At 35.2% G+C, this 26,611-nt stretch overlaps 1 protein-coding gene across 2 annotated transcripts in view; it reads right to left on the bottom strand.

Annotated features, from left to right (window-relative positions):
* The window catches only part of LOC143242200 (E3 SUMO-protein ligase PIAS1-like), a 571,445-nt gene that overhangs the window by 9,324 nt on the left and 535,510 nt on the right, over nucleotides 1–26,611 (bottom strand). For both annotated transcript variants that reach the window (XM_076485554.1, XM_076485555.1), the window contains exons 7-9: nucleotides 13,509–13,657; nucleotides 13,214–13,263; nucleotides 11,907–11,927 (exon numbers count right to left, since the gene is read on the bottom strand). In XM_076485554.1, coding sequence (XP_076341669.1) covers nucleotides 11,907–11,927; nucleotides 13,214–13,263; nucleotides 13,509–13,657 — 220 coding nt within the window. The remainder of the gene's footprint in view (nucleotides 1–11,906; nucleotides 11,928–13,213; nucleotides 13,264–13,508; nucleotides 13,658–26,611) is intronic.

The raw sequence follows: 26,611 nt of genomic DNA, 5'->3' as shown, positions 1-26,611 counted from the left end.
AAGAAAACTACCGAAAGGTGATTGTATCGGCAGGTTTCAGAAATGTTTCCTGTAAGGAAAGACATACAGGATGGTAGGAAGCAATTGGTGTTTTGATGTTATCCAGATTAGAATGTAAATCTCGACAGTTTCATTGTATCAGGGTGGCCATTTTTATTTAAGTGTAGGCGAATTGGGTGGAGAACCCTTCTGTTTACGACCATGTCTTTTTTTCCTTACTGTCCTTATTCGAAGGAGGTCTATCGATCTCCATGGATCCTGCCCTGTGTCAATTGGGCAGGTCTTTGTTGTTGGAAGTGAATTCTAGTGACTGAGGACATGAATGAATGATTGTTTTGCATCTTTGGATGGGAGAAGAAGATGTACCTGAAGAAATGCCTGTACCCAGAACCAAAGGATGTGGATCTTGGGGTTTGTTGGAATGTATATAATGGACAGAGATGGATGTAGAAGTTGATTCATCAACGTTTTTACCCATGGAAGCCAAAAGGCTTTTCATTTGTTTTGAGAATGAATCTCTTGGAGGCACAGAGAGATCTGTCTGCACTCCCACTGTAGTAGTGGAATGAAGTGCAGTAGCATATGTCCAAGATGAAGTGGTGGATAGCAACTTTCAAGCCTCTGGAAAAGTAATGTTATGAATCGTTTTCAAATGCTGCACCTCTTTTTCTTCCAATCATTTAAGGCAAGAACAGAAGTAGGATGGGTGAGAGCCATTGCAACTGACACAATGCGAGTCCATTTCACACTCACAGGCATCATGGTTCTTGCCACTGCAATGAGCACACGTAAAGGAACCACGATCCGACGTCTTTGAGTGACTAAACTACTGACACTGGAAACATCGGAGAGGGTTTGGAATGTACGGCTGTACCTTGCAATTTAGATAACCTGCCTTGATGGTGGCAGGTGTATGTGGTGATGTAAATGTCAGAACGAGGATACTGGTTGACATCATAACTCCATCTTTGCGAGTGGAGCTACGCCTTACTGTTGAAACTCCTTGAGTGGAGAAACCAGCAAGATTCTCTGACTCAGGGATGTTCTTCAAATACCTCTCAACAATAACTCCTCATGATGAATTCAAGATAGCATGAGGTGTAACCTCAATAGGTACATCCCCAATTGCCTTTGAATTCAAGAGGAGTTCACTCTGTTGGGATATGGATGTTTCAACCAATATGTCACCAGATCGAAGCTTCTTTACTGACTTTGGAGAGCCAGCAAGTCCCTCTAGTCCCTTCTGAATAAAAAAGGAGGGCATTTGCCCTAAAGGTTTCTCTGAAAGGAAATGTGGGATAAGAAAATGAGGTACAACAGGTGTTATAGATGTTGAAGATTGCTGCTCAGAAACTTCAAGACGTGGTTGTTTACCTATGGACTGTTTTTTCACTATTTTACTTAAATTTTTATTTGGAGAATCCATAAGAAAAAAGGAAATATTGGTGCTAACTGACCCCACCCGCCATGGAGCCCTACGAGGGGATGCACTACAATGTCACGCACGGACAATGCAGCAACGCCAGGATTTCGTGAGCACTATACCCAAACACCAGCATCAGATACAATGTCCACAACACCTGTTGAGAACACTGGTACTTGATTGACCCTAGTCCAAGTGGACCAGCCAACTGACCCAAGGGGGGCCACCCCAAGGCCATCCATCTACAGGAATTCAAGGCCAAAGTGGTGTGTTAGGGTTTGACCCCTCAACCACTAGGATCCTCTCCTCCCCTTCACGGGTCACCACGTACGGCAAACATGTGGATGGAGGTTTAAATTCCAGAGGAGGTAAACTGCAAGAACAGAACCTTCACTGGAAGGTCCCCTCACTACATACAGGAATCCACACCAAGGGGAAAGCTAGTGGTGCAGTATAATAAAGAATAAACCAAATCTAAGTGGTTAGATATTAATGCTACCACACAACACACAGTTTACTGATGTACCACCTAAAAAACAGGACAAATAGAAACACTAGATTTTTAAGTATTTAAAACCTATTTAGAATAATAATACCAATGAAAACCTAGAATAATCCAATCATTTAAAAAATCGAACTTCATTGAAAAAAGCTTTTTTTTTAACTTCAAGTATTTGTTAAAAGCAAGTTTCAAAATTCTAGTTTTTCAGAACAATATTATGCAGTTCTGTCAAATTAACAATGAAAAAATATATTTATGTTAACAGCATTTTATTAAAATGTACTGTACAGGATTTTAAAGATGAAGTTTTTAAAATAAATCCAGGTCAAAGACAGCATGATTGTGTGTGATATACATCAAATAAAACTAAAGTATCAGTCCTTCAATGTGAGTACTCAGGTTTGTATTGAGTAATTGTAAGATGCAATTAGTTCTCTATAAAATACCTTAACCCTAATTCTTTCTATAATATTTTAACTTCTTCCTCTGCCAAACCTAAGTGTTGGATAATTAAAAACAAAAAATAAATTGGCATGTCTACAAGAAACTTTGTCCAGTTCATTCTGTGCCTGACAAATGGAGTCTGTCCGAAATGCTACACGAAAAGTTTTCATTCAGACAAGTCAATTTATTCTTTGTTATCACTTATCCAAATGTTCCTCTCATATCTTGCTGAATAACACTCATTTAAACATAAGTCTTGCTATGTGCTCAACAGCTTTGAAAAGTAATGAACTTAAACACCAGAAGGAAATACATGAAAGATAAAAATTTTTATTTGCATTCCTCACGAACAAAAGTTAATTTTTTTTATCCGTAAGAAACAAAAACAAACTAAACTGACATTAATTTAAACTTGTACTCTCACATACAGAATATAAACAAATAACAGCTTTCTATGATACCCTCAGCAATTTTATATTTCAAGCATATAAGTTTATGACCAATAAACTTAAAATAACTTTCTCTGCCATTAAAACTGGTGTAATTTTTTCGGTTACGGCTAATTTCAAGTTACTGATACAGAACACCTTATGGGCCAGTCTTCTCACTTCACAAAGTTGTTTACTAGTTTATACTACTGTTGGTTTATAAACTGATTTCTGTTTAGTCACAAACAGACCATATTTCTAATTATAATGTAATTAAAAGGCAGAAGACAAGGAGACTTAATGTGGCCATAATGCTACCAAACACATATACTGACAACAAAGGTCAATAGTTTCTGTTTCCTCATAAAATGTTGGAGTAAAATGATGACCTAAAATGTCAATCAAATTTTGTTCAAAAGTGTAAGACATGATAGCAATGAATCTACAGCCCATATTTTAATATTCTGCTTTCTCTGTTAATTCAACTAAGATATTTACACATACAGTTTAGGTTTGTGTACAAGTCTCGTAAACCAACGACTGTTCAATACGATATAATTGGTTTTGTACATTTTTTGGTGAATATGTTACAAATATCTAATTTAGAAGTGATTGACTCAAGGCAAAACAGCTGGTCAGCATTACCCACTACCAACTCTTGGGTTACTCTTTACCAGCAGAATGTGGAACAGCTGGTCAGCATTACCCACTACAAACTCTTGGGTTACTCTTTACCAGCAGAATGTGGAACAGCTAGTCAGCATTACCCACTACCAACTCTTGGGTTACTCTTTACCAGCAGAATGTGGAACAGCTGGTGAACATTACCCACTACCAACTCTTGGGTTACTCTTTACCAGCAGAATGTGGAACAGTTGGTGAACATTACCCACTACCAACTCTTGGGTTACTCTTTACCAGCAGAATGTGGAACAGTTGGTCAGCATTACCCACTACCAACTCTTGGGTTACTCTTTACCAGCAGAATGTGGAACAGCTGGTCAGCATTACCCACTACCAACTCTTGGGTTACTCTTTACCAGCAGAATGTAGAACAGCTGGTGAACATTACCCACTACCAACTCTTGGGTTACTCTTTACCAGCAGAATGTGGAACAGTTGGTTAGCATTACCCACTACCAACTCTTGGGTTACTCTTTACCAGCAGAATGTGGAACAGCTGGTGAACATTACCCACTACCAACTCTTGGGCTACTCTTTACCAGCAGAATGTGGAACAGCTGGTGAACATTACCCACTACCAACTCTTGGGTTACTCTTTACCAGCAGAATGTGGAAGAGCTGGTGAACATTACCCACTACCAACTCTTGGGTTACTCTTTACCAGCAGAATGTGGAATAGCTGGTCAGCATTACCCACTACCAACTCTTGGGCTACTCTTTACCAGCAGAATGTGGAACAGCTGGTGAACATTACCCACTACCAACTCTTGGGTTACTCTTTACCAGCAGAATGTGGAATAGCTGGTCAGCATTACCCACTACCAACTCTTGGGCTACTCTTTACCAGCAGAATGTGGAACAGCTTGTGAACATTACCCACTACCAACTCTTGGGTTACTCTTTACCAGCAGAATGTAGAACAGCTGGTGAACATTACCCACTACCAACTCTTGGGTTACTCTTTACCAGCAGAATGTGGAACAGCTGGTCAGCATTACCCACTACCAACTCTTGGGCTACTCTTTACCAACAGAATGTGGAACAGCTGGTCAACATTACCCACTACCAACTCGTGGGTTACTCTTTACCAGCAGAATGTGGAACAGCTGGTTAGCATTACCCACTACCAACTCTTGGGTTACTCTTTACCAGCAGAATGTGGAACAGCTGGTGAACATTACCCACTACCAACTCTTGGGTTACTCTTTACCAGCAGAATGTAGAACAGCTGGTGAACATTACCCACTACCAACTCTTGGGTTACTCTTTACCAGCAGAATGTGGAACAGCTGGTGAACATTACCCACTACCAACTCTTGGGTCACTCTTTACCAGCAGAATGTAGAACAGCTGGTGAACATTACCCACTACCAACTCTTGGGTTACTCTTTACCAGCAGAATGTGGAACAGCTGGTGAACATTACCCACTACCAACTCTTGGGTTACTCTTTACCAGCAGAATGTGGAACAGCTGGTCAACATTACCCACTACCAACTCCTGGGTTACTCTTTACCAGCAGAATGTGGAACAGCTGGTGAACATTACCCACTACCAACTCTTGGGTTACTCTTTACCAGCAGAATGTGGAACAGCTGGTCAACATTACCCACTACCAACTCTTGGGTCACTCTTTACCAGCAGAATGTGGAATAGCTGGTCAGCATTACCCACTACCAACTCTTGGGCTACTCTTTACCAGCAGAATGTGGAACAGCTGGTCAGCATTACCCACTACCAACTCTTGGGTTACTCTTTACCAGCAGAATGTGGAACAGCTGGTGAACATTACCCACTACCAACTCTTGGGTTACTCTTTACCAGCAGAATGTGGAACAGCTGGTCAGCATTACCCACTACCAACTCTTGGGTTACTCTTTACCAGCAGAATGTGGAACAGCTGGTCAGCATTACCCACTACCAACTCTTGAGCTACTCTTTACCAGCAGAATGTGGAACAGCTGGTCAGCATTACCCACTACCAACTCTTGGGTTACTCTTTACCAACAGAATGTAGAACAGCTGGTGAACATTACCCACCACCAACTCTTGGGTTACTCTTTACCAGCAGAATGTGGAACAGCTGGTGAACATTACCCACTACCAACTCTTGGGTTACTCTTTACCAGCAGAATGTAGAACAGCTGGTGAACATTACCCACTACCAACTCTTGGGTCACTCTTTACCAGCAGAATGTGGAACAGCTGGTCAGCATTACCCACTACCAACTCTTGGGTTACTCTTTACCAGCAGAATGTAGAACAGCTGGTCAGCATTACCCACTACCAACTCTTGGGCTACTCTTTACCAGCAGAATGTAGAACAGCTGGTCAGCATTACCCACTACCAACTCTTTGGTTACTCTTTACCAGCAGAATGTAGAACAGCTGGTGAACATTACCCACTACCAACTCTTTGGTTACTCTTTACCAGCAGAATGTAGAACAGCTGGTCAGCATTACCCACTACCAACTCTTTGGCTACTCTTTACCAGCAGAATGTGGAACAGCTGGTCAGCATTACCCACTACCAACTCTTGGGTTACTCTTTACCAGCAGAATGTGGAACAGCTGGTCAGCATTACCCACTACCAACTCTTTGGTTACTCTTTACCAGCAGAATGTAGAACAGCTGGTGAACATTACCCACTACCAACTCTTTGGTTACTCTTTACCAGCAGAATGTAGAACAGCTGGTGAACATTACCCACTACCAACTCTTTGGTTACTCTTTACCAGCAGAATGTGGAACAGCTGGTCAGCATTACCCACTACCAACTCTTTGGTTACTCTTTACCAGCAGAATGTAGAACAGCTGGTGAACATTACCCACTACCAACTCTTTGGTTACTCTTTACCAGCAGAATGTAGAACAGCTGGTCAGCATTACCCACTACCAACTCTTTGGCTACTCTTTACCAGCAGAATGTGGAACAGCTGGTCAGCATTACCCACTACCAACTCTTGGGTTACTCTTTACCAGCAGAATGTGGAACAGCTGGTCAGCATTACCCACTACCAACTCTTTGGTTACTCTTTACCAGCAGAATGTAGAACAGCTGGTGAACATTACCCACTACCAACTCTTTGGTTACTCTTTACCAGCAGAATGTGGAACAGCTGGTGAACATTACCCACTACCAACTCTTTGGTTACTCTTTACCAGCAGAATGTAGAACAGCTGGTCAGCATTACCCACTACCAACTCTTGGGTTACTCTTTACCAGCAGAATGTGGAACAGCTGGTGAACATTACCCACTACCAACTCTTTGGTTACTCTTTACCAGCAGAATGTAGAACAGCTGGTGAACATTACCCACTACCAACTCTTTGGTTACTCTTTACCAGCAGAATGTAGAACAGCTGGTCAGCATTACCCACTACCAACTCTTTGGCTACTCTTTACCAGCAGAATGTGGAACAGCTGGTCAGCATTACCCACTACCAACTCTTTGGTTACTCTTTACCAGCAGAATGTAGAACAGCTGGTGAACATTACCCACTACCAACTCTTTGGTTACTCTTTACCAGCAGAATGTAGAACAGCTGGTCAGCATTACCCACTACCAACTCTTGGGTTACTCTTTACCAGCAGAATGTGGAACAGCTGGTCAGCATTACCCACTACCAACTCTTTGGTTACTCTTTACCAGCAGAATGTAGAACAGCTGGTGAACATTACCCACTACCAACTCTTGGGTTACTCTTTACCAGCAGAATGTGGAACAGCTGGTGAACATTACCCACTACCAACTCTTGGGTTACTCTTTACCAGCAGAATGTGGAACAGCTGGTCAACATTACCCACTACCAACTCTTGGGTTACTCTTTACCAGCAGAATGTAGAACAGCTGGTGAACATTACCCACTACCAACTCTTGGGTTACTCTTTACCAGCAGAATGTGGAACAGCTGGTCAGCATTACCCACTACCAACTCTTGGGTTACTCTTTACCAGCAGAATGTGGAACAGCTGGTCAGCATTACCCACTACCAACTCTTGGGTTACTCTTTACCAGCAGAATGTAGAACAGCTGGTGAACATTACCCACTACCAACTCTTGGGTTACTCTTTACCAGCAGAATGTGGAACAGCTGGTGAACATTACCCACTACCAACTCTTGGGTTACTCTTTACCAGCAGAATGTGGAACAGCTGGTGAACATTACCCACTACCAACTCTTGGGTTACTCTTTACCAGCAGAATGTGGAACAGCTGGTCAGCATTACCCACTACCAACTCTTGGGTTACTCTTTACCAGCAGAATGTGGAACAGCTGGTCAGCATTACCCACTACCAACTCTTGGGCTACTCTTTACCAGCAGAATGTGGAACAGCTGGTGAAGATTACCCACTACCAACTCTTGGGTTACTCTTTACCAGCAGAATGTAGAACAGCTGGTGAACATTACCCACTACCAACTCTTGGGTTACTCTTTACCAGCAGAATGTAGAACAGCTGGTGAACATTACCCACTACCAACTCTTGGGTTACTCTTTACCAGCAGAATGTGGAACAGCTGGTCAGCATTACCCACTACCAACTCTTGGGTTACTCTTTACCAGCAGAATGTAGAACAGCTGGTCAGCATTACCCACTACCAACTCTTGGGTTACTCTTTACCAGCAGAATGTGGAACAGCTGGTGAACATTACCCACCACCAACTCTTGGGTTACTCTTTACCAGCAGAATGTGGAACAGCTGGTGAACATTACCCACTACCAACTCTTGGGTTACTCTTTACCAGCAGAATGTGGAACAGCTGGTCAGCATTACCCACTACCAACTCTTGGGTTACTCTTTACCAGCAGAATGTAGAACAGCTGGTCAGCATTACCCACTACCAACTCTTGGGTTACTCTTTACCAGCAGAATGTGGAACAGCTGGTCAGCATTACCCACTACCAACTCTTGGGTTACTCTTTACCAGCAGAATGTGGAACAGCTGGTGAACATTACCCACTACCAACTCTTGGGTTACTCTTTACCAGCAGAATGTGGAACAGCTGGTGAACATTACCCACTACCAACTCTTGGGTCACTCTTTACCAGCAGAATGTAGAACAGCTGGTGAACATTACCCACTACCAACTCTTGGGTTACTCTTTACCAGCAGAATGTGGAACAGCTGGTGAACATTACCCACTACCAACTCTTGGGTTACTCTTTACCAGCAGAATGTGGAACAGCTGGTGAACATTACCCACTACCAACTCTTGGGTTACTCTTTACCAGCAGAATGTGGAACAGCTGGTCAGCATTACCCACTACCAACTCTTGGGTTACTCTTTACCAGCAGAATGTGGAACAGCTGGTCAGCATTACCCACTACCAACTCTTGGGTTACTCTTTACCAGCAGAATGTGGAACAGCTGGTCAGCATTACCCACTACCAACTCTTGGGTTACTCTTTACCAGCAGAATGTGGAACAGCTGGTGAACATTACCCACTACCAACTCTTGGGTTACTCTTTACCAGCAGAATGTGGAACAGCTGGTCAGCATTACCCACTACCAACTCTTGGGTTACTCTTTACCAGCAGAATGTGGAACAGCTGGTCAGCATTACCCACTACCAACTCTTGGGTTACTCTTTACCAGCAGAATGTAGAACAGCTGGTGAACATTACCCACTACCAACTCTTGGGTTACTCTTTACCAGCAGAATGTGGAACAGCTGGTGAACATTACCCACTACCAACTCTTGGGTTACTCTTTACCAGCAGAATGTGGAACAGCTGGTGAACATTACCCACTACCAACTCTTGGGTTACTCTTTACCAGCAGAATGTGGAACAGCTGGTCAACATTACCCACTACCAACTCTTGGGTTACTCTTTACCAGCAGAATGTGGAACAGCTGGTCAGCATTACCCACTACCAACTCTTGGGCTACTCTTTACCAGCAGAATGTGGAACAGCTGGTGAACATTACCCACTACCAACTCTTGGGTTACTCTTTACCAGCAGAATGTAGAACAGCTGGTGAACATTACCCACTACCAACTCTTGGGTTACTCTTTACCAGCAGAATGTAGAACAGCTGGTGAACATTACCCACTACCAACTCTTGGGTTACTCTTTACCAGCAGAATGTGGAACAGCTGGTCAGCATTACCCACTACCAACTCTTGGGTTACTCTTTACCAGCAGAATGTGGAACAGCTGGTGAACATTACCCACTACCAACTCTTGGGTTACTCTTTACCAGCAGAATGTGGAACAGCTGGTGAACATTACCCACTACCAACTCTTGCTCTTTACCAGCAGAATGTGGAACAGCTGGTCAGCATTACCCACTACCAACTCTTGGGTTACTCTTTACCAGCAGAATGTGGAACAGCTGGTCAGCATTACCCACTACCAACTCTTGGGTTACTCTTTACCAGCAGAATGTAGAACAGCTGGTCAGCATTACCCACTACCAACTCTTGGGTTACTCTTTACCAGCAGAATGTGGAACAGCTGGTGAACATTACCCACTACCAACTCTTGGGTTACTCTTTACCAGCAGAATGTGGAACAGCTGGTCAGCATTACCCACTACCAACTCTTGGGTTACTCTTTACCAGCAGAATGTGGAACAGCTGGTTAGCATTACCCACTACCAACTCTTGGGTTACTCTTTACCAGCAGAATGTGGAACAGCTGGTCAGCATTACCCACTACCAACTCTTGGGTTACTCTTTACCAGCAGAATGTGGAACAGCTGGTCAGCATTACCCACTACCAACTCTTGGGTTACTCTTTACCAGCAGAATGTGGAACAGCTGGTGAACATTACCCACTACCAACTCTTGGGTTACTCTTTACCAGCAGAATGTGGAACAGCTGGTGAACATTACCCACTACCAACTCTTGGGTTACTCTTTACCAGCAGAATGTGGAACAGCTGGTCAGCATTACCCACTACCAACTCTTGGGTTACTCTTTACCAGCAGAATGTGGAACAGCTGGTGAACATTACCCACTACCAACTCTTGGGTCACTCTTTACCAGCAGAATGTGGAACAGCTGGTCAGCATTACCCACTACCAACTCTTGGGTTACTCTTTACCAGCAGAATGTGGAACAGCTGGTCAGCATTACCCACTACCAACTCTTGGGTTACTCTTTACCAGCAGAATGTGGAACAGCTGGTCAGCATTACCCACTGTCAACTCTTGGGCTACTCTTTACCAGCAGAATGTGGAATAGCTGGTCAGCATTACCCACTACCAACTCTTGGGCTACTCTTTACCAGCAGAATGTGGAATAGCTGGTCAGCATTACCCACTACCAACTCTTGGGCTACTCTTTACCAGCAGAATGTGGAATAGCTGGTCAGCATTACCCACTGTCACCTCTTGGGCTACTCTTTACCAGCAGAATGTGGAACAGCTGGTCAGCATTACCCACTACCAACTCTTGGGCTACTCTTTACCAGCAGAATGTGGAATAGCTGGTCAGCATTACCCACTACCAACTCTTGGGTTACTCTTTACCAGCAGAATGTGGAACAGCTGGTCAGCATTACCCACTACCAACTCTTGGGCTACTCTTTACCAGCAGAATGTGGAACAGCTGGTCAGCATTACCCACTACCAACTCCTGGGTTACTTTTACCAGCAGAATGTGGAACAGCTGGTGAACATTACCCACTACCAACTCTTGGGTCACTCTTTACCAGCAGAATGTGGAACAGCTGGTCAGCATTACCCACTACCAACTCGTGGGTTACTCTTTACCAGCAGAATGTGGAACAGTTGGTTAGCATTACCCACTACCAACTCTTGGGTCACTCTTTACCAGCAGAATGTGGAACAGCTGGTCAGCATTACCTACTACCAACTCTTGGGTTACTCTTTACCAACAAAATGTAGAACTGTTTATTACAGTATAAAAATCCATAGAATGAGGATATTTAGTGTCTGGATTCTGACCGACAAACTGAGAGTCAAAGACCCTAAACATCACTATGAAAAATGATATATAACATGAAGCATGTTTACAAAATTATAAATGTTCATTAATGATGATAATTTGTAATCCTAAACTCAACATATGAATCAGAATGAGTAATACTTAATGTCACTTATTAAAACATAATAAACTCCTATTGAAAGTCATTAGATTCAAGTTATTTTCAGTTTACACTTTATAAAACATTAGATGTAAAATAATCTTTGGAATTATCCATATTTATAGTATGAATAATAATAAAAAATAGTTTTCATTTTAAACTGAGTAAATTTTACAAAAAGCTATTAACCAGTCAATTAAATTTAAACATATCTGGAACATGAACACATGAGAACTGAAATAGAACATAAAACAATAACAAGAAAATCATACACACTACTGATAAAGTTAACTCCATGAAAGTTTATAAAACTACAGCAAAGTATGGAACATGCACTTCAAACTCCATCTGAAACTTACCTCTTGAAATAGAGAATCAAACTGTAAATAGAAATTTTAAAAACATGTAATGGTTATCATAATTATAAATAGAATTTGTTTTAACATCTAAAAGTTTCTTTTATAACTTAAGTTAACTGCATCTCAAAAAATTTACAATGATCGGTTAAGATATTACCCACAGTAATAACATACAACAAGCTACTTAGACAAAAGTATTAAAACTGTAGCTCTGGCCACATAGAATATTAATTTAATGAATTTAAAATACAGCAATAACAGACAAAAAGAAATTGACTAGTTGAATCATCTCAGAAAATATAATTATCTACAAGATACAACAAATAATAATTTAAAATGATCACTTTTAGTCAATCAATATTGAGGAGCAACAGTTAATACATAAAAAAATACACCTCTGAGTAAACATAACTGCTGTTTAGTTAACTGAAAGGTGTAACAAGAAATTTGCAAGAACAATCTAATAAATTACTGGGTATCAAAAATGTATATACAAATGTGTGTTTGTTTTAGGAACAAAACAGAGCGACAGGCTATTGTTACTACTACAGGGATCACAATTTGATTTTTACCATTATAAGCTTTAACAGAGTACAGCTAAGTTAATCAGAATTTGTAAGTAATGTCTCAGTTAAACAAATTCATTTACCTTTAGAGAAAACAGTTTATTTAACGAATCACACAAAATATTGCTTTGATTAGAAATGACTAGTTTAGTCTCATATATCTGGTAAAAAAAATAGTTTATCTGATTTTGTTGCTGTTCAAAAGAAACATTATTTAGTTAGATAACTGGTGACTGTACTTAACTTATTCTCTGAAGTTACGTCCTAGTGCACAAACCAAACCTAATTTGAAATGTAATTACAGCCACATTACCAAAAGTTTGAGAATTGTGTGTCTTCAACTCTACAAGTCATAAAACAGGAAACAATGGTTTTTATTAATACTATAGGACTTGCTTTCTTAGGTTAACAAGCCAGATTTCTGTATTTTTTACAATATTGGGCTGACAAACATAATTTAATTAATTTAGACTTTCAAATACAATTAATTCTTTTTCAATCATTTGTTGTCTCTTTTCAAAATTTTTTACACATCAGAAACAGCAAACAAAGTTCTACCAATAAATCTTTATATCAGATATGCTTTCTTTTCTTTATTCAGTTATGTCTATATTCAGTAGTGTTCCTCTCCATATATCTTTAAATTATTATCAATTGAAGAGTATTAAATTATGGTGAATATTTTCAATACACTTTCTGAACTAAAATTAAAGTATCAAAATAACTTTCTTAGTTACAAACCTGTTGATCACTCTCAGAGCCACGTAGAATCATATAGAGATCTGGTAAGTCTGGAATTTAAATAAATAATTTTTCTCAGAACAAGAATATATTTTAAATGGATAATGACTAAGATATGAGTATTTGCAAATAGATTTAATAATAGTATTTAATATTTAAACAAAGAATATCAGAAAAACAGCAAGAAATACAGTAAACTTAAGTTTTACTTCATTGTTTTAAGTAAAATAATCCATAATATTTGTTAAAATAAGTACAAACCCTAGAGAAAGGAAACTTGATATCAGAGACTTACTTGGATAATAGTTGACATGATTTGAAGACAAAGTTAATATGTCAGCTTCTGGTGGATAATACTCTGGAGAAATAGAGTCTGGTAGTGGTAAACTGGTATGCAAAGATGACGGTACAGGTGGTAGGGAACTTGTTCCTGTTGTACTGATTCTGAAAAAATATTGGGGAAAAATTCATGTGCAACATGAAAAAGACACTTATTATAAATTATAACAGTACTAACATATAAACTGTATTACAAATATACTTACAGATAAATGTTATTTTCAAAATATTTTGTGTTTCAAGTTTACATATGGAACAATATTAGTTTTCTAACTCAATGCATTTTTAAGTCTTAGCCTGAAAAATTTGTTGGCTATTTTATTACCTTTTATAAACAATAAGTCACAACAGTGTAGCTCCTATTAACTAACATATGGATTCTGCACTCCACTTTTAACAACATTCTTGTTCAAACACCAACAAACATCTTCTGTATGTGTTCACTACCAAATTCACAACATTCTTGTTCAAACACCAACAAACATCTTCTGTATGTGTTTACTACCAAATTAACAACATTCTTGTTCAAACACCAACAAACATCTTCTGTATGTGTTTACCAAGTTCACCAAGTTCACAACATTCTTGTTCAAACACCAACAAACATCTTCTGTATGTGTTTACTACCAAGTTCACAACATTCTTGTTCAAACACCAACAAACATCTTCTGTATGTGTTTACTACCAAGTTCACAACATTCTTGTTCAAACACCAACAAACATCTTCTGTATGTGTTTACTACCAAGTTCACAACATTCTTGTTCAAACACCAACAAACATCTTCTGTATGTGTTTACCACCAAATTCTCTGGTCCTATGCTGATACATTATACTCTGTAAATTTATCTATGATTACCTATTAAACACCAACTAAACAGTATGAGTAACCAAGTTATGGTAATCTATACAGAGACATGTAAAGTAACACAGCTACACACATGTCCACGTTACTCACATTTCTCTGATAACTTGCTTCATGTATAAAATGCTTTGCCAGTCATATTCAAACTTTTTTAAATCTACAGCATCTAGTAATATATAGATTCGAAGAATTCAGAAGATGAAATACAAAAAAATAGCCATACAATCTTAAATCCCTTCAACTTATTAAATTACGAGTCAAATTTCTCATTATGATTGAGCCACTGCCTTTATTTCCACTGATTTCTTCATGTAGTTATCCATTTCTGCAACATCAATATGGTTACAAGCCACAAACATCCAGAAAGAATCCTCCAGCTCTACTTACAAAGCTTTAAAGCAAACAGAAGCCGAGTCTAGCTCTCTGCCAATATCTCAACTGGTGATCTTGACATCAAAACAATGTATAAATATTATAAATGTATATATTTAAATATAAGTAAATACTACATCACAACATTACAATTCTGTGGAAAATTTAAGTTCTACGACTTGCCCAGTATACGATGACACTGACGAAGAGGATGAATCTCGAGGTGAAGATAGAGAGTTATTGTACTGCTGCATCACTGAGGATGTGGGAATGGATGATGATGTTGGCAGGACAGAAGAACTGACGATGCTTAGAAGAGAGGAGTCAGATGACGTTGGAGACGGAAGTGAAACAACAGGCCCAGCTGCTCCTGTAGATCTTTGTGGACTCGTAAACTGAGAAGATGGAGGAGAGAGGTCATCTTCTTCATCACTGTTGCTATCAGTAGTCAAATATATAACTTCCACATTGCATTTCTTCTTTTCAAGTGAGTATGCTGTAAGATTACATATTTTCACAGCTACAGCTAACTATATGTTTATATACTATAGGTATTATTAATTTATTTTGTGCACGTTGTTTTGAGAGTATTTTAGCAGTGAAGGTTTGGTTTCAATGGGCTAAATCAGCCCATTTCAACAGTTGGACAACATTTCAGTTTTTATAATGATGCCTTCAGCCTAATGAAGACCTCTGATCTTACTTGAGAAACATATATATGTAATCAATAAAGGTGAGTCAGCAATTCTTTCAACCATGTAACTGAAACAATGATGTATAAAAAACTTATAATTAAAATCCAACCATCCATCACACACACGAATTTTCTTTTGCAGTCTGCCCTTTAGATTTGTGGACACCATGTATGCACCAGTTTTTACAATTAAAATTGATATCATGCACAGCACTGAAAGAAACAAACTTCCATACTTCCCACATACAATGGATATGTCACCAGTGACTTTGAATGGTTGTGCAATTCACCAGTTTCTTTCAATGGTTGTGCAATTCACTGAATTAGGAAAGAAAACTAAACAGTAAATTTGATAAATATAAATCGATGATGTTTTAAAGAGAAAAAAAAACTGAATGAACATGATACAAAGGAAACAGAGAGAGCATTTTTAACCCAAATGGCACCTAATTTAACATGTGGATGAAACAGCTTAATAAAAAAAAACACAAGATATAGGTAAAACTGTGAAATAAAACAAAGATGGCAACCAGTCAGTGTCATATACTGTGACTAAATGTCACCTTTACCAAGCATCAAGAGATGAAGGTGTGAAACATGTGACCCTGGAAACAATGATCATAAATACTTGCCCAGAAAAAAGAAACCGAAAACGGTATAATACTAAAACATCTGTTTTTACACAAAGTGTTAGCAATCAAAAATAGTTGCTGCATCTAAAAACAAAATTAAAAGTTATCAAATAAACTCCAAATGTGTTTTTTTGTTTATTTATTGTCAAGTGCAAAACTACAGAAAGGGCTATTTGTGTTGTGCCCATCATAGTTTTCAAAACCAATTATGACTTGCTGTTGATCTATTGACAGGGAAGAAGTATACAGCTGAAACTGTCCTGTTCGTCTTTCTTAACTGAAGGGATTTACTCATATTGAATTATGACACATGTATTTAGTCTGAGCAGAAGTAATATATAGAGGTGTTTTTATATGTTGAAGGAGCCTACTTAACCAGTTTTAGTAATGTTAACAGTTTCTATCAGTCTTTCTACATGAAATACACTCGCAACAAAGTTATTAACAACCTTAGAAACATCTACTCAAGAATTGTTACAAAATTTTGATAATTCATTCTTCTACTGTCTTAGATAAAAGAAAAATGTGTTAAACCTTTGATGTCTAGTTTCTACTAAATAAACTTTGATAGGAGAAAAATGTGTTAAACCTTTGATATCTAGTTTCTACTAAATAAACTTTGATAGGAGAAAAATGTGTTAAACCTTTGATGTCTAGTTTCTACTAAATAAACTTTGATAGGAGAAAAATGTGTTAAACCTTTGATATCTAGTTTCTACTAAATAAACTTTGATAGGAGAAAAATGTGTTAAACTTTTGATATCTAGTTTCTACTAAATAAACTTTGATAGGAGAAAAATGTGTTAAACCTTTGATATCTAGTTTCTACTAAATAAACTTTGATAGGAGAAAAATGTGTTAAACCTTTGATATCTAGTTTCTACTAAATAAGCTCTCTGGGAGGAAAACTAAAGTACCTTATGATAAAACAACATTTTAATAAGAAGAATAATAAGACATAAGGCTACATGTATTTACATAATTATTCTTTGTATAAGTTTAAATTCAGTGCTTACTTGTATGAACTGGTGCAGGAGAGAACTACAGATTAGGTTTAGACATGACAAAGAGGTTTGAAGGAAGTGTACAAGTTAGGTTAAACATTTCTCAACACACCTAGGATATTAATGTTACAAGAGTTTTCTACGTAGTTCACTCACTTGATGGACAAGGTGTTGTTTTTCTGACCACAGGATTTCCAATCACCAGATTTTCTTTCTTTGGTAACACAGGTGTCCAAGATCCATTTTCATGAAACTGAACTTCACAGCATTCTGATGGGGATTGAGTAAGAATCTCTGTAAAGAGCCTAGTATCGATATAATATACTTCAGCATAATATAAATAAAACAAGGGAAAAGATCTACACTAATCACCTTAGAATAAAATGTATCCATATGAACATGGTGCACACCTGTAGTCACTAGGTTACAAACAAATAACTTCATTATTACATAGTTTGGCATGTTCAACAGTACAGAAGTTATTATACACAGAAGAAGCACTTTACAACTGTTATGTAAACAAAAAACTAAGTAAGGTACAGTTGTAACAATTATAAACCAAATTATCTTCACACTGTAATGATAACCATCACAGATTCCAGATTAAACACGATCTTTAATAGAGATGATAAAATATATACTTTGAAGACTTGATAAAGAACACAGAGATGACATACGGAGCTCTCTGAAAACAATATAAAGTCAGAAGCCACCGAATAATACAATCACAGTTGGTACACATTGAACCACCTGCAGAATCAAAGAACAAAACAAACACCAGAATCGAAAAATGAAAGTTATAGTTTACAATCAACAATACTAATAAATGATAATTTATCTACAACAAATTTATCTAAGACCATAAGATAAGATTTTACAGTATGAACATAATGTGATATAAACCACACACAATAAAAAGAAAGGAAAACACCTAACAAATAACACACTCAGTCAACCTAGAACCTAGCACAAAACAGTCCACTGACTTAGAACAAGTCAGGAAGGACTTCTTAATCAAAGAGATCACATTAGTCTTCAACCACAGATCAAATACCCACCCATACTATGACAAAACAAAGTCCTTCTCAGGAAGTAGCTGAAATCACAGAATATAGACCAGTTGGTGATAAGTACATAATACCAGAAATATTAAATTAACAAATTTACATAAATAAATTAACAAAACATTCAGTTTTGGGACAACATCAGATCTATTGGTCCATCTCAGCTGTTCCATTTTCTAAACTAAAATAAAATAACTTTTTAAAATAATCTTAAAGCCAGCCCTTATCAAACTTCTTATTAAAAATAATCTTAAAGCCAGCCCTTATCAAACTTCTTATTAAAAATAATCTTAAAGCCAGCCCTTATAAAACTTCTTATTAAAATAATCTTAAAGCCAGCCCTTATCAAACTTCTTATTAAAAATAATCTTAAAGCCAGCCCTTATCAAACATCTTATTAAAAATAATCTTAAAGCCAGCCCTTATGAAACTTTTTATTAAAATAATCTTAAAGCCAGCCCTTATCAAACTTCTTATTAAAATAATCTTAAAGCCAGCCCTTATCAAACTTCTTATTAAAATAATCTTAAAGCCAGCCCTTATCAAACTTCTTATTAAAATAATCTTAAAGCCAGCCCTTATCAAACTTCTTATTAAAAATAATCTTAAAGCCAGCCCTTATCAAACTTCTTATTAAAATAATCTTAAAGCCAGCCCTTATCAAACTTTTTATTAAAATAATCTTAAAGCCAGCCCTTATCAAACTTCTTATTAAAAATAATCTTAAAGCCAGCCCTTATCAAACTTCTTATTAAAAATAATCTTAAAGCCAGCCCTTATCAAACTTCTTATTAAAATAATCTTAAAGCCAGCCCTTATCAAACTTCTTATTAAAATAATCTTAAAGCCAGCCCTTATCAAACTTTTTATTTAAAATAATCTTAAAGCCAGCCCTTATCAAACTTTTTATTAAAATAATCTTAAAGCCAGCCCTTATCAAACTTCTTATTAAAAATAATCTTAAAGCCAGCCCTTATCAAACTTTTATTAAAATAATCTTAAAGCCAGCCCTTATCAAACTTCTTATTAAAATAATCTTAAAGCCAGCCCTTATCAAACTTCTTATTAAAATAATCTTAAAGCCAGCCCTTATCAAACTTCTTATTAAAAATAATCTTAAAGCCAGCCCTTATCAAACTTCTTATTAAAATAATCTTAAAGCCAGCCCTTATCAAACTTCTTATTAAAATAATCTTAAAGCCAGCCCTTATCAAACTTCTTATTAAAATAATCTTAAAGCCAGCCCTTATCAAACTTCTTATTAAAATAATCTTAAAGCCAGCCCTTATCAAACTTCTTATTAAAATAATCTTAAAGCCAGCCCTTATCAAACTTCTTATTAAAATAATCTTAAAGCCAGCCCTTATCAAACTTCTTATTAAAATAATCTTAAAGCCAGCCCTTATCAAACTTCTTATTAAAATAATCTTAAAGCCAGCCCTTATCAAACTTCTTATTAAAAATAATCTTAAAGCCAGCCCTTATCAAACTTCTTATTAAAAATAATCTTAAAGCCAGCCCTTATCAAACTTCTTATTAAAATAATCTTAAAGCCAGCCCTTATCAAACTTCTTATTAAAATAATCTTAAAGCCAGCCCTTATCAAACTTCTTATTAAAATAATCTTAAAGCCAGCCCTTATCAAACTTCTTATTAAAATAATCTTAAAGCCAGCCCTTATCAAACTTCTTATTAAAATAATCTTAAAGCCAGCCCTTATCAAACTTTTTATTAAAATAATCTTAAAGCCAGCCCTTATCAAACTTCTTATTAAAATAATCTTAAAGCCAGCCCTTATCAAACTTCTTATTAAAATAATCTTAAAGCCAGCCCTTATCAAACTTCTTATTAAAATAATCTTAAAGCCAGCCCTTATCAAACTTCTTATTAAAATAATCTTAAAGCCAGCCCTTATCAAACTTCTTATTAAAATAATCTTAAAGCCAGCCCTTATCAAACTTCTTATTAAAAATAATCTTAAAGCCAGCCCTTATCAAACTTTTTATTAAAATAATCTTAAAGCCAGCCCTTATCAAACTTCTTATTAAAATAATCTTAAAGCCAGCCCTTATCAAACTTCTTATTAAAATAATCTTAAAGCCAGCCCTTATCAAACTTCTTATTAAAATAATCTTAAAGCCAGCCCTTATCAAACTTCTTATTAAAATAATCTTAAAGCCAGCCCTTATCAAACTTCTTATTAAAATAATCTTAAAGCCAGCCCTTATCAAACTTCTTATTAAAATAATCTTAAAGCCAGCCCTTATCAAACTTCTTATTAAAATAATCTTAAAGCCAGCCCTTATCAAACTTCTTATTAAAATAATCTTAAAGCCAGCCCTTATCAAACTTCTTATTAAAATAATCTTAAAGCCAGCCCTTATCAAACTTCTTATTAAAATAATCTTAAAGCCAGCCCTTATCAAACTTCTTATTAAAATAATCTTAAAGCCAGCCCTTATCAAACTTCTTATTAAAAATAATCTTAAAGCCAGCCCTTATCAAACTTCTTATTAAAATAATCTTAAAGCCAGCCCTTATCAAACTTCTTATTAAAATAATCTTAAAGCCAGCCCTTATCAAACTTCTTATTAAAATAATCTTAAAGCCAGCCCTTATCAAACTTCTTATTAAAATAATCTTAAAGCCAGCCCTTATCAAACTTCTTATTAAAATAATCTTAAAGCCAGCCCTTATCAAACTTCTTATTAAAATAATCTTAAAGCCAGCCCTTATCAAACTTCTTATTAAAAATAATCTTAAAGCCAGCCCTTATCAAACTTCTTATTAAAAATAATCTTAAAGCCAGCCCTTATCAAACTTCTTATTAAAAATAATCTTAAAGCCAGCCCTTATCAAACTTCTTATTAAAAATAATCTTAAAGCCAGCCCTTATCAAACTTCTTATTAAAATAATCTTAAAGCCAGCCCTTATCAAACTTCTTATTAAAAATAATCTTAAAGCCAGCCCTTATCAAACTTCTTATTAAAATAATCTTAAAGCCAGCCCTTATCAAACTTCTTATTAAAATAATCTTAAAGCCAGCCCTTATCAAACTTCTTATTAAAAATAATCTTAAAGCCAGCCCTTATCAAACTTCTTATTAAAAATAATCTTAAAGCCAGCCCTTATCAAACTTCTTATTTAAAATAATCTTAAAGCCAGCCCTTATCAAACTTCTTATTGAAAATAATCTTAAAGCCAGCCCTTATCAAACTTCTTATTAAAAATAATCTTAAAGCCAGCCCTTATCAAACTTCTTATTGAAAATAATCTTAAAACCAGCCCTTATCAAACTTCTTATTAAAATAATCTTAAAGCCAGCCCTTATCAAACTTTATTATTAAAATAATCTTAAAGCCAGCCCTTATCAAACTTCTTATTAAAATAATCTTAAAGCCAGCCCTTATCAAACTTCTTATTAAAATAATCTTAAAGCCAGCCCTTATCAAACTTTTTATTAAAATAATCTTAAAGCCAGCCCTTATCAAACTTCTTATTAAAATAATCTTAAAGCCAGCCCTTATCAAACTTCTTATTAAAATAATCTTAAAGCCAGCCCTTATCAAACTTCTTATTAAAATAATCTTAAAGCCAGCCCTTATCAAACTTCTTATTAAAAAAAATAATCTTAAAGCCAGCCCTTATCAAACTTCTTATTAAAATAATCTTAAAGCCAGCCCTTATCAAACTTCTTATTAAAATAATCTTAAAGCCAGCCCTTATCAAACTTCTTATTAAAATAATCTTAAAGCCAGCCCTTATCAAACTTCTTATTAAAATAATCTTAAAGCCAGCCCTTATCAAACTTCTTATTAAAAATAATCTTAAAGCCAGCCCTTATCAAACTTCTTATTAAAATAATCTTAAAGCCAGCCCTTATCAAACTTCTTATTAAAATAATCTTAAAGCCAGCCCTTATCAAACTTCTTATTAAAATAATCTTAAAGCCAGCCCTTATCAAACTTCTTATTAAAAATAATCTTAAAGCCAGCCCTTATCAAACTTTTATTAAAATAATCTTAAAGCCAGCCCTTATCAAACTTTTTATTAAAATAATCTTAAAGCCAGCCCTTATCAAACTTCTTATTAAAATAATCTTAAAGCCAGCCCTTATCAAACTTCTTATTAAAATAATCTTAAAGCCAGCCCTTATCAAACTTCTTATTAAAATAATCTTAAAGCCAGCCCTTATCAAACTTCTTATTAAAATAATCTTAAAGCCAGCCCTTATCAAACTTCTTATTAAAATAATCTTAAAGCCAGCCCTTATCAAACTTCTTATTAAAAATAATCTTAAAGCCAGCCCTTATCAAACTTCTTATTAAAATAATCTTAAAGCCAGCCCTTATCAAACTTCTTATTAAAATAATCTTAAAGCCAGCCCTTATCAAACTTCTTATTAAAAATAATCTTAAAGCCAGCCCTTATCAAACTTCTTATTAAAATAATCTTAAAGCCAGCCCTTATCAAACTTCTTATTAAAAATAATCTTAAAGCCAGCCCTTATCAAACTTCTTATTAAAAATAATCTTAAAGCCAGCCCTTATCAAACTTCTTATTAAAATAATCTTAAAGCCAGCCCTTATCAAACTTCTTATTAAAATAATCTTAAAGCCAGCCCTTATCAAACTTCTTATTAAAATAATCTTAAAGCCAGCCCTTATCAAACTTCTTATTAAAATAATCTTAAAGCCAGCCCTTATCAAACTTCTTATTAAAATAATCTTAAAGCCAGCCCTTATCAAACTTCTTATAAAATAATCTTAAAGCCAGCCCTTATCAAACTTCTTATTAAAATAATCTTAAAGCCAGCCCTTATCAAACTTCTTATTAAAAATAATCTTAAAGCCAGCCCTTATCAAACTTCTTATTAAAAATAATCTTAAAGCCAGCCCTTATCAAACTTCTTATTAAAATAATCTTAAAGCCAGCCCTTATCAAACTTCTTATTAAAATAATCTTAAAGCCAGCCCTTATCAAACTTCTTATTAAAATAATCTTAAAGCCAGCCCTTATCAAACTTCTTATTAAAAATAATCTTAAAGCCAGCCCTTATCAAACTTCTTATTAAAATAATCTTAAAGCCAGCCCTTATCAAACTTTTTATTAAAAATAATCTTAAAGCCAGCCCTTATCAAACTTCTTATTAAAAATAATCTTAAAGCCAGCCCTTATCAAACTTCTTATTAAAATAATCTTAAAGCCAGCCCTTATCAAACTTCTTATTAAAATAATCTTAAAGCCAGCCCTTATCAAACTTCTTATTAAAATAATCTTAAAGCCAGCCCTTATCAAACTTCTTATTAAAATAATCTTAAAGCCAGCCCTTATCAAACTTCTTATTAAAATAATCTTAAAGCCAGCCCTTATCAAACTTCTTATTAAAAATAATCTTAAAGCCAGCCCTTATCAAACTTCTTATTAAAATAATCTTAAAGCCAGCCCTTATCAAACTTCTTATTAAAATAATCTTAAAGCCAGCCCTTATCAAACTTCTTATTAAAATAATCTTAAAGCCAGCCCTTATCAAACTTCTTATTAAAAATAATCTTAAAGCCAGCCCTTATCAAACTTCTTATTAAAATAATCTTAAAGCCAGCCCTTATCAAACTTCTTATTAAAATAATCTTAAAGCCAGCCCTTATCAAACTTCTTATTAAAATAATCTTAAAGCCAGCCCTTATCAAACTTCTTATTAAAATAATCTTAAAGCCAGCCCTTATCAAACTTCTTATTAAAAATAATCTTAAAGCCAGCCCTTATCAAACTTCTTATTAAAATAATCTTAAAGCCAGCCCTTATCAAACTTCTTATTAAAATAATCTTAAAGCCAGCCCTTATCAAACTTCTTATTAAAATAATCTTAAAGCCAGCCCTTATCAAACTTCTTATTAAAATAATCTTAAAGCCAGCCCTTATCAAACTTCTTATTAAAATAATCTTAAAGCCAGCCCTTATCAAACTTCTTATTAAAATAATCTTAAAGCCAGCCCTTATCAAACTTCTTATTAAAATAATCTTAAAGCCAGCCCTTATCAAACTTCTTATTAAAATAATCTTAAAGCCAGCCCTTATCAAACTTCTTATTAAAATAATCTTAAAGCCAGCCCTTATCAAACTTCTTATTAAAATAATCTTAAAGCCAGCCCTTATCAAACTTCTTATTAAAATAATCTTAAAGCCAGCCCTTATCAAACTTCTTATTAAAAATAATCTTAAAGCCAGCCCTTATCAAACTTCTTATTAAAATAATCTTAAAGCCAGCCCTTATCAAACTTTATTTAAAAATAATCTTAAAGCCAGCCCTTATCAAACTTCTTATTAAAATAATCTTAAAGCCAGCCCTTATCAAACTTCTTATTAAAAATAATCTTAAAGCCAGCCCTTATCAAACTTCTTATTAAAATAATCTTAAAGCCAGCCCTTATCAAACTTCTTATTAAAATAATCTTAAAGCCAGCCCTTATCAAACTTCTTATTAAAATAATCTTAAAGCCAGCCCTTATCAAACTTTTATTAAAATAATCTTAAAGCCAGCCCTTATCAAACTTCTTATTAAAATAATCTTAAAGCCAGCCCTTATCAAACTTCTTATTAAAATAATCTTAAAGCCAGCCCTTATCAAACTTCTTATTAAAATAATCTTAAAGCCAGCCCTTATCAAACTTCTTATTAAAATAATCTTAAAGCCAGCCCTTATCAAACTTCTTATTAAAATAATCTTAAAGCCAGCCCTTATCAAACTTCTTATTAAAATAATCTTAAAGCCAGCCCTTATCAAACTTCTTATTAAAATAATCTTAAAGCCAGCCCTTATCAAACTTCTTATTAAAAATAATCTTAAAGCCAGCCCTTATCAAACTTCTTATTAAAATAATCTTAAAGCCAGCCCTTATCAAACTTCTTATTAAAATAATCTTAAAGCCAGCCCTTATCAAACTTATTAAAATAATCTTAAAGCCAGCCCTTATCAAACTTCTTATTAAAATAATCTTAAAGCCAGCCCTTATCAAACTTTTTATTAAAATAATCTTAAAGCCAGCCCTTATCAAACTTCTTATTAAAATAATCTTAAAGCCAGCCCTTATCAAACTTCTTATTAAAATAATCTTAAAGCCAGCCCTTATCAAACTTTTTATTAAAATAATCTTAAAGCCAGCCCTTATCAAACTTCTTATTAAAATAATCTTAAAGCCAGCCCTTATCAAACTTCTTATTAAAATAATCTTAAAGCCAGCCCTTATCAAACTTCTTATTAAAATAATCTTAAAGCCAGCCCTTATCAAACTTCTTATTAAAATAATCTTAAAGCCAGCCCTTATCAAACTTCTTATTAAAATAATCTTAAAGCCAGCCCTTATCAAACTTCTTATTAAAATAATCTTAAAGCCAGCCCTTATCAAACTTCTTATTAAAATAATCTTAAAGCCAGCCCTTATCAAACTTCTTATTAAAAATAATCTTAAAGCCAGCCCTTATCAAACTTCTTATTAAAATAATCTTAAAGCCAGCCCTTATCAAACTTCTTATTAAAATAATCTTAAAGCCAGCCCTTATCAAACTTCTTATTAAAATAATCTTAAAGCCAGCCCTTATCAAACTTCTTATTAAAATAATCTTAAAGCCAGCCCTTATCAAACTTCTTATTAAAAATAATCTTAAAGCCAGCCCTTATCAAACTTCTTATTAAAATAATCTTAAAGCCAGCCCTTATCAAACTTCTTATTAAAATAATCTTAAAGCCAGCCCTTATCAAACTTCTTATTAAAATAATCTTAAAGCCAGCCCTTATCAAACTTTTTATTAAAATAATCTTAAAGCCAGCCCTTATCAAACTTCTTATTAAAATAATCTTAAAGCCAGCCCTTATCAAACTTCTTATTAAAATAATCTTAAAGCCAGCCCTTATCAAACTTCTTATTAAAATAATCTTAAAGCCAGCCCTTATCAAACTTCTTATTAAAATAATCTTAAAGCCAGCCCTTATCAAACTTCTTATTAAAATAATCTTAAAGCCAGCCCTTATCAAACTTCTTATTAAAATAATCTTAAAGCCAGCCCTTATCAAACTTCTTATTAAAAATAATCTTAAAGCCAGCCCTTATCAAACTTCTTATTAAAATAATCTTAAAGCCAGCCCTTATCAAACTTCTTATTAAAAATAATCTTAAAGCCAGCCCTTATCAAACTTCTTATTAAAATAATCTTAAAGCCAGCCCTTATCAAACTTCTTATTAAAAATAATCTTAAAGCCAGCCCTTATCAAACTTCTTATTAAAATAATCTTAAAGCCAGCCCTTATCAAACTTCTTATTAAAATAATCTTAAAGCCAGCCCTTATCAAACTTCTTATTAAAATAATCTTAAAGCCAGCCCTTATCAAACTTCTTATTAAAATAATCTTAAAGCCAGCCCTTATCAAACTT

Source organism: Tachypleus tridentatus, unplaced genomic scaffold (genome assembly GCF_004210375.1).
Source record: "Tachypleus tridentatus isolate NWPU-2018 unplaced genomic scaffold, ASM421037v1 Hic_cluster_2, whole genome shotgun sequence".
In the NCBI taxonomy this organism is placed as follows: Eukaryota; Metazoa; Arthropoda; class Merostomata; order Xiphosura; family Limulidae; genus Tachypleus; species Tachypleus tridentatus.
This window is presented reverse-complemented; position numbering and strand designations above follow the sequence as displayed.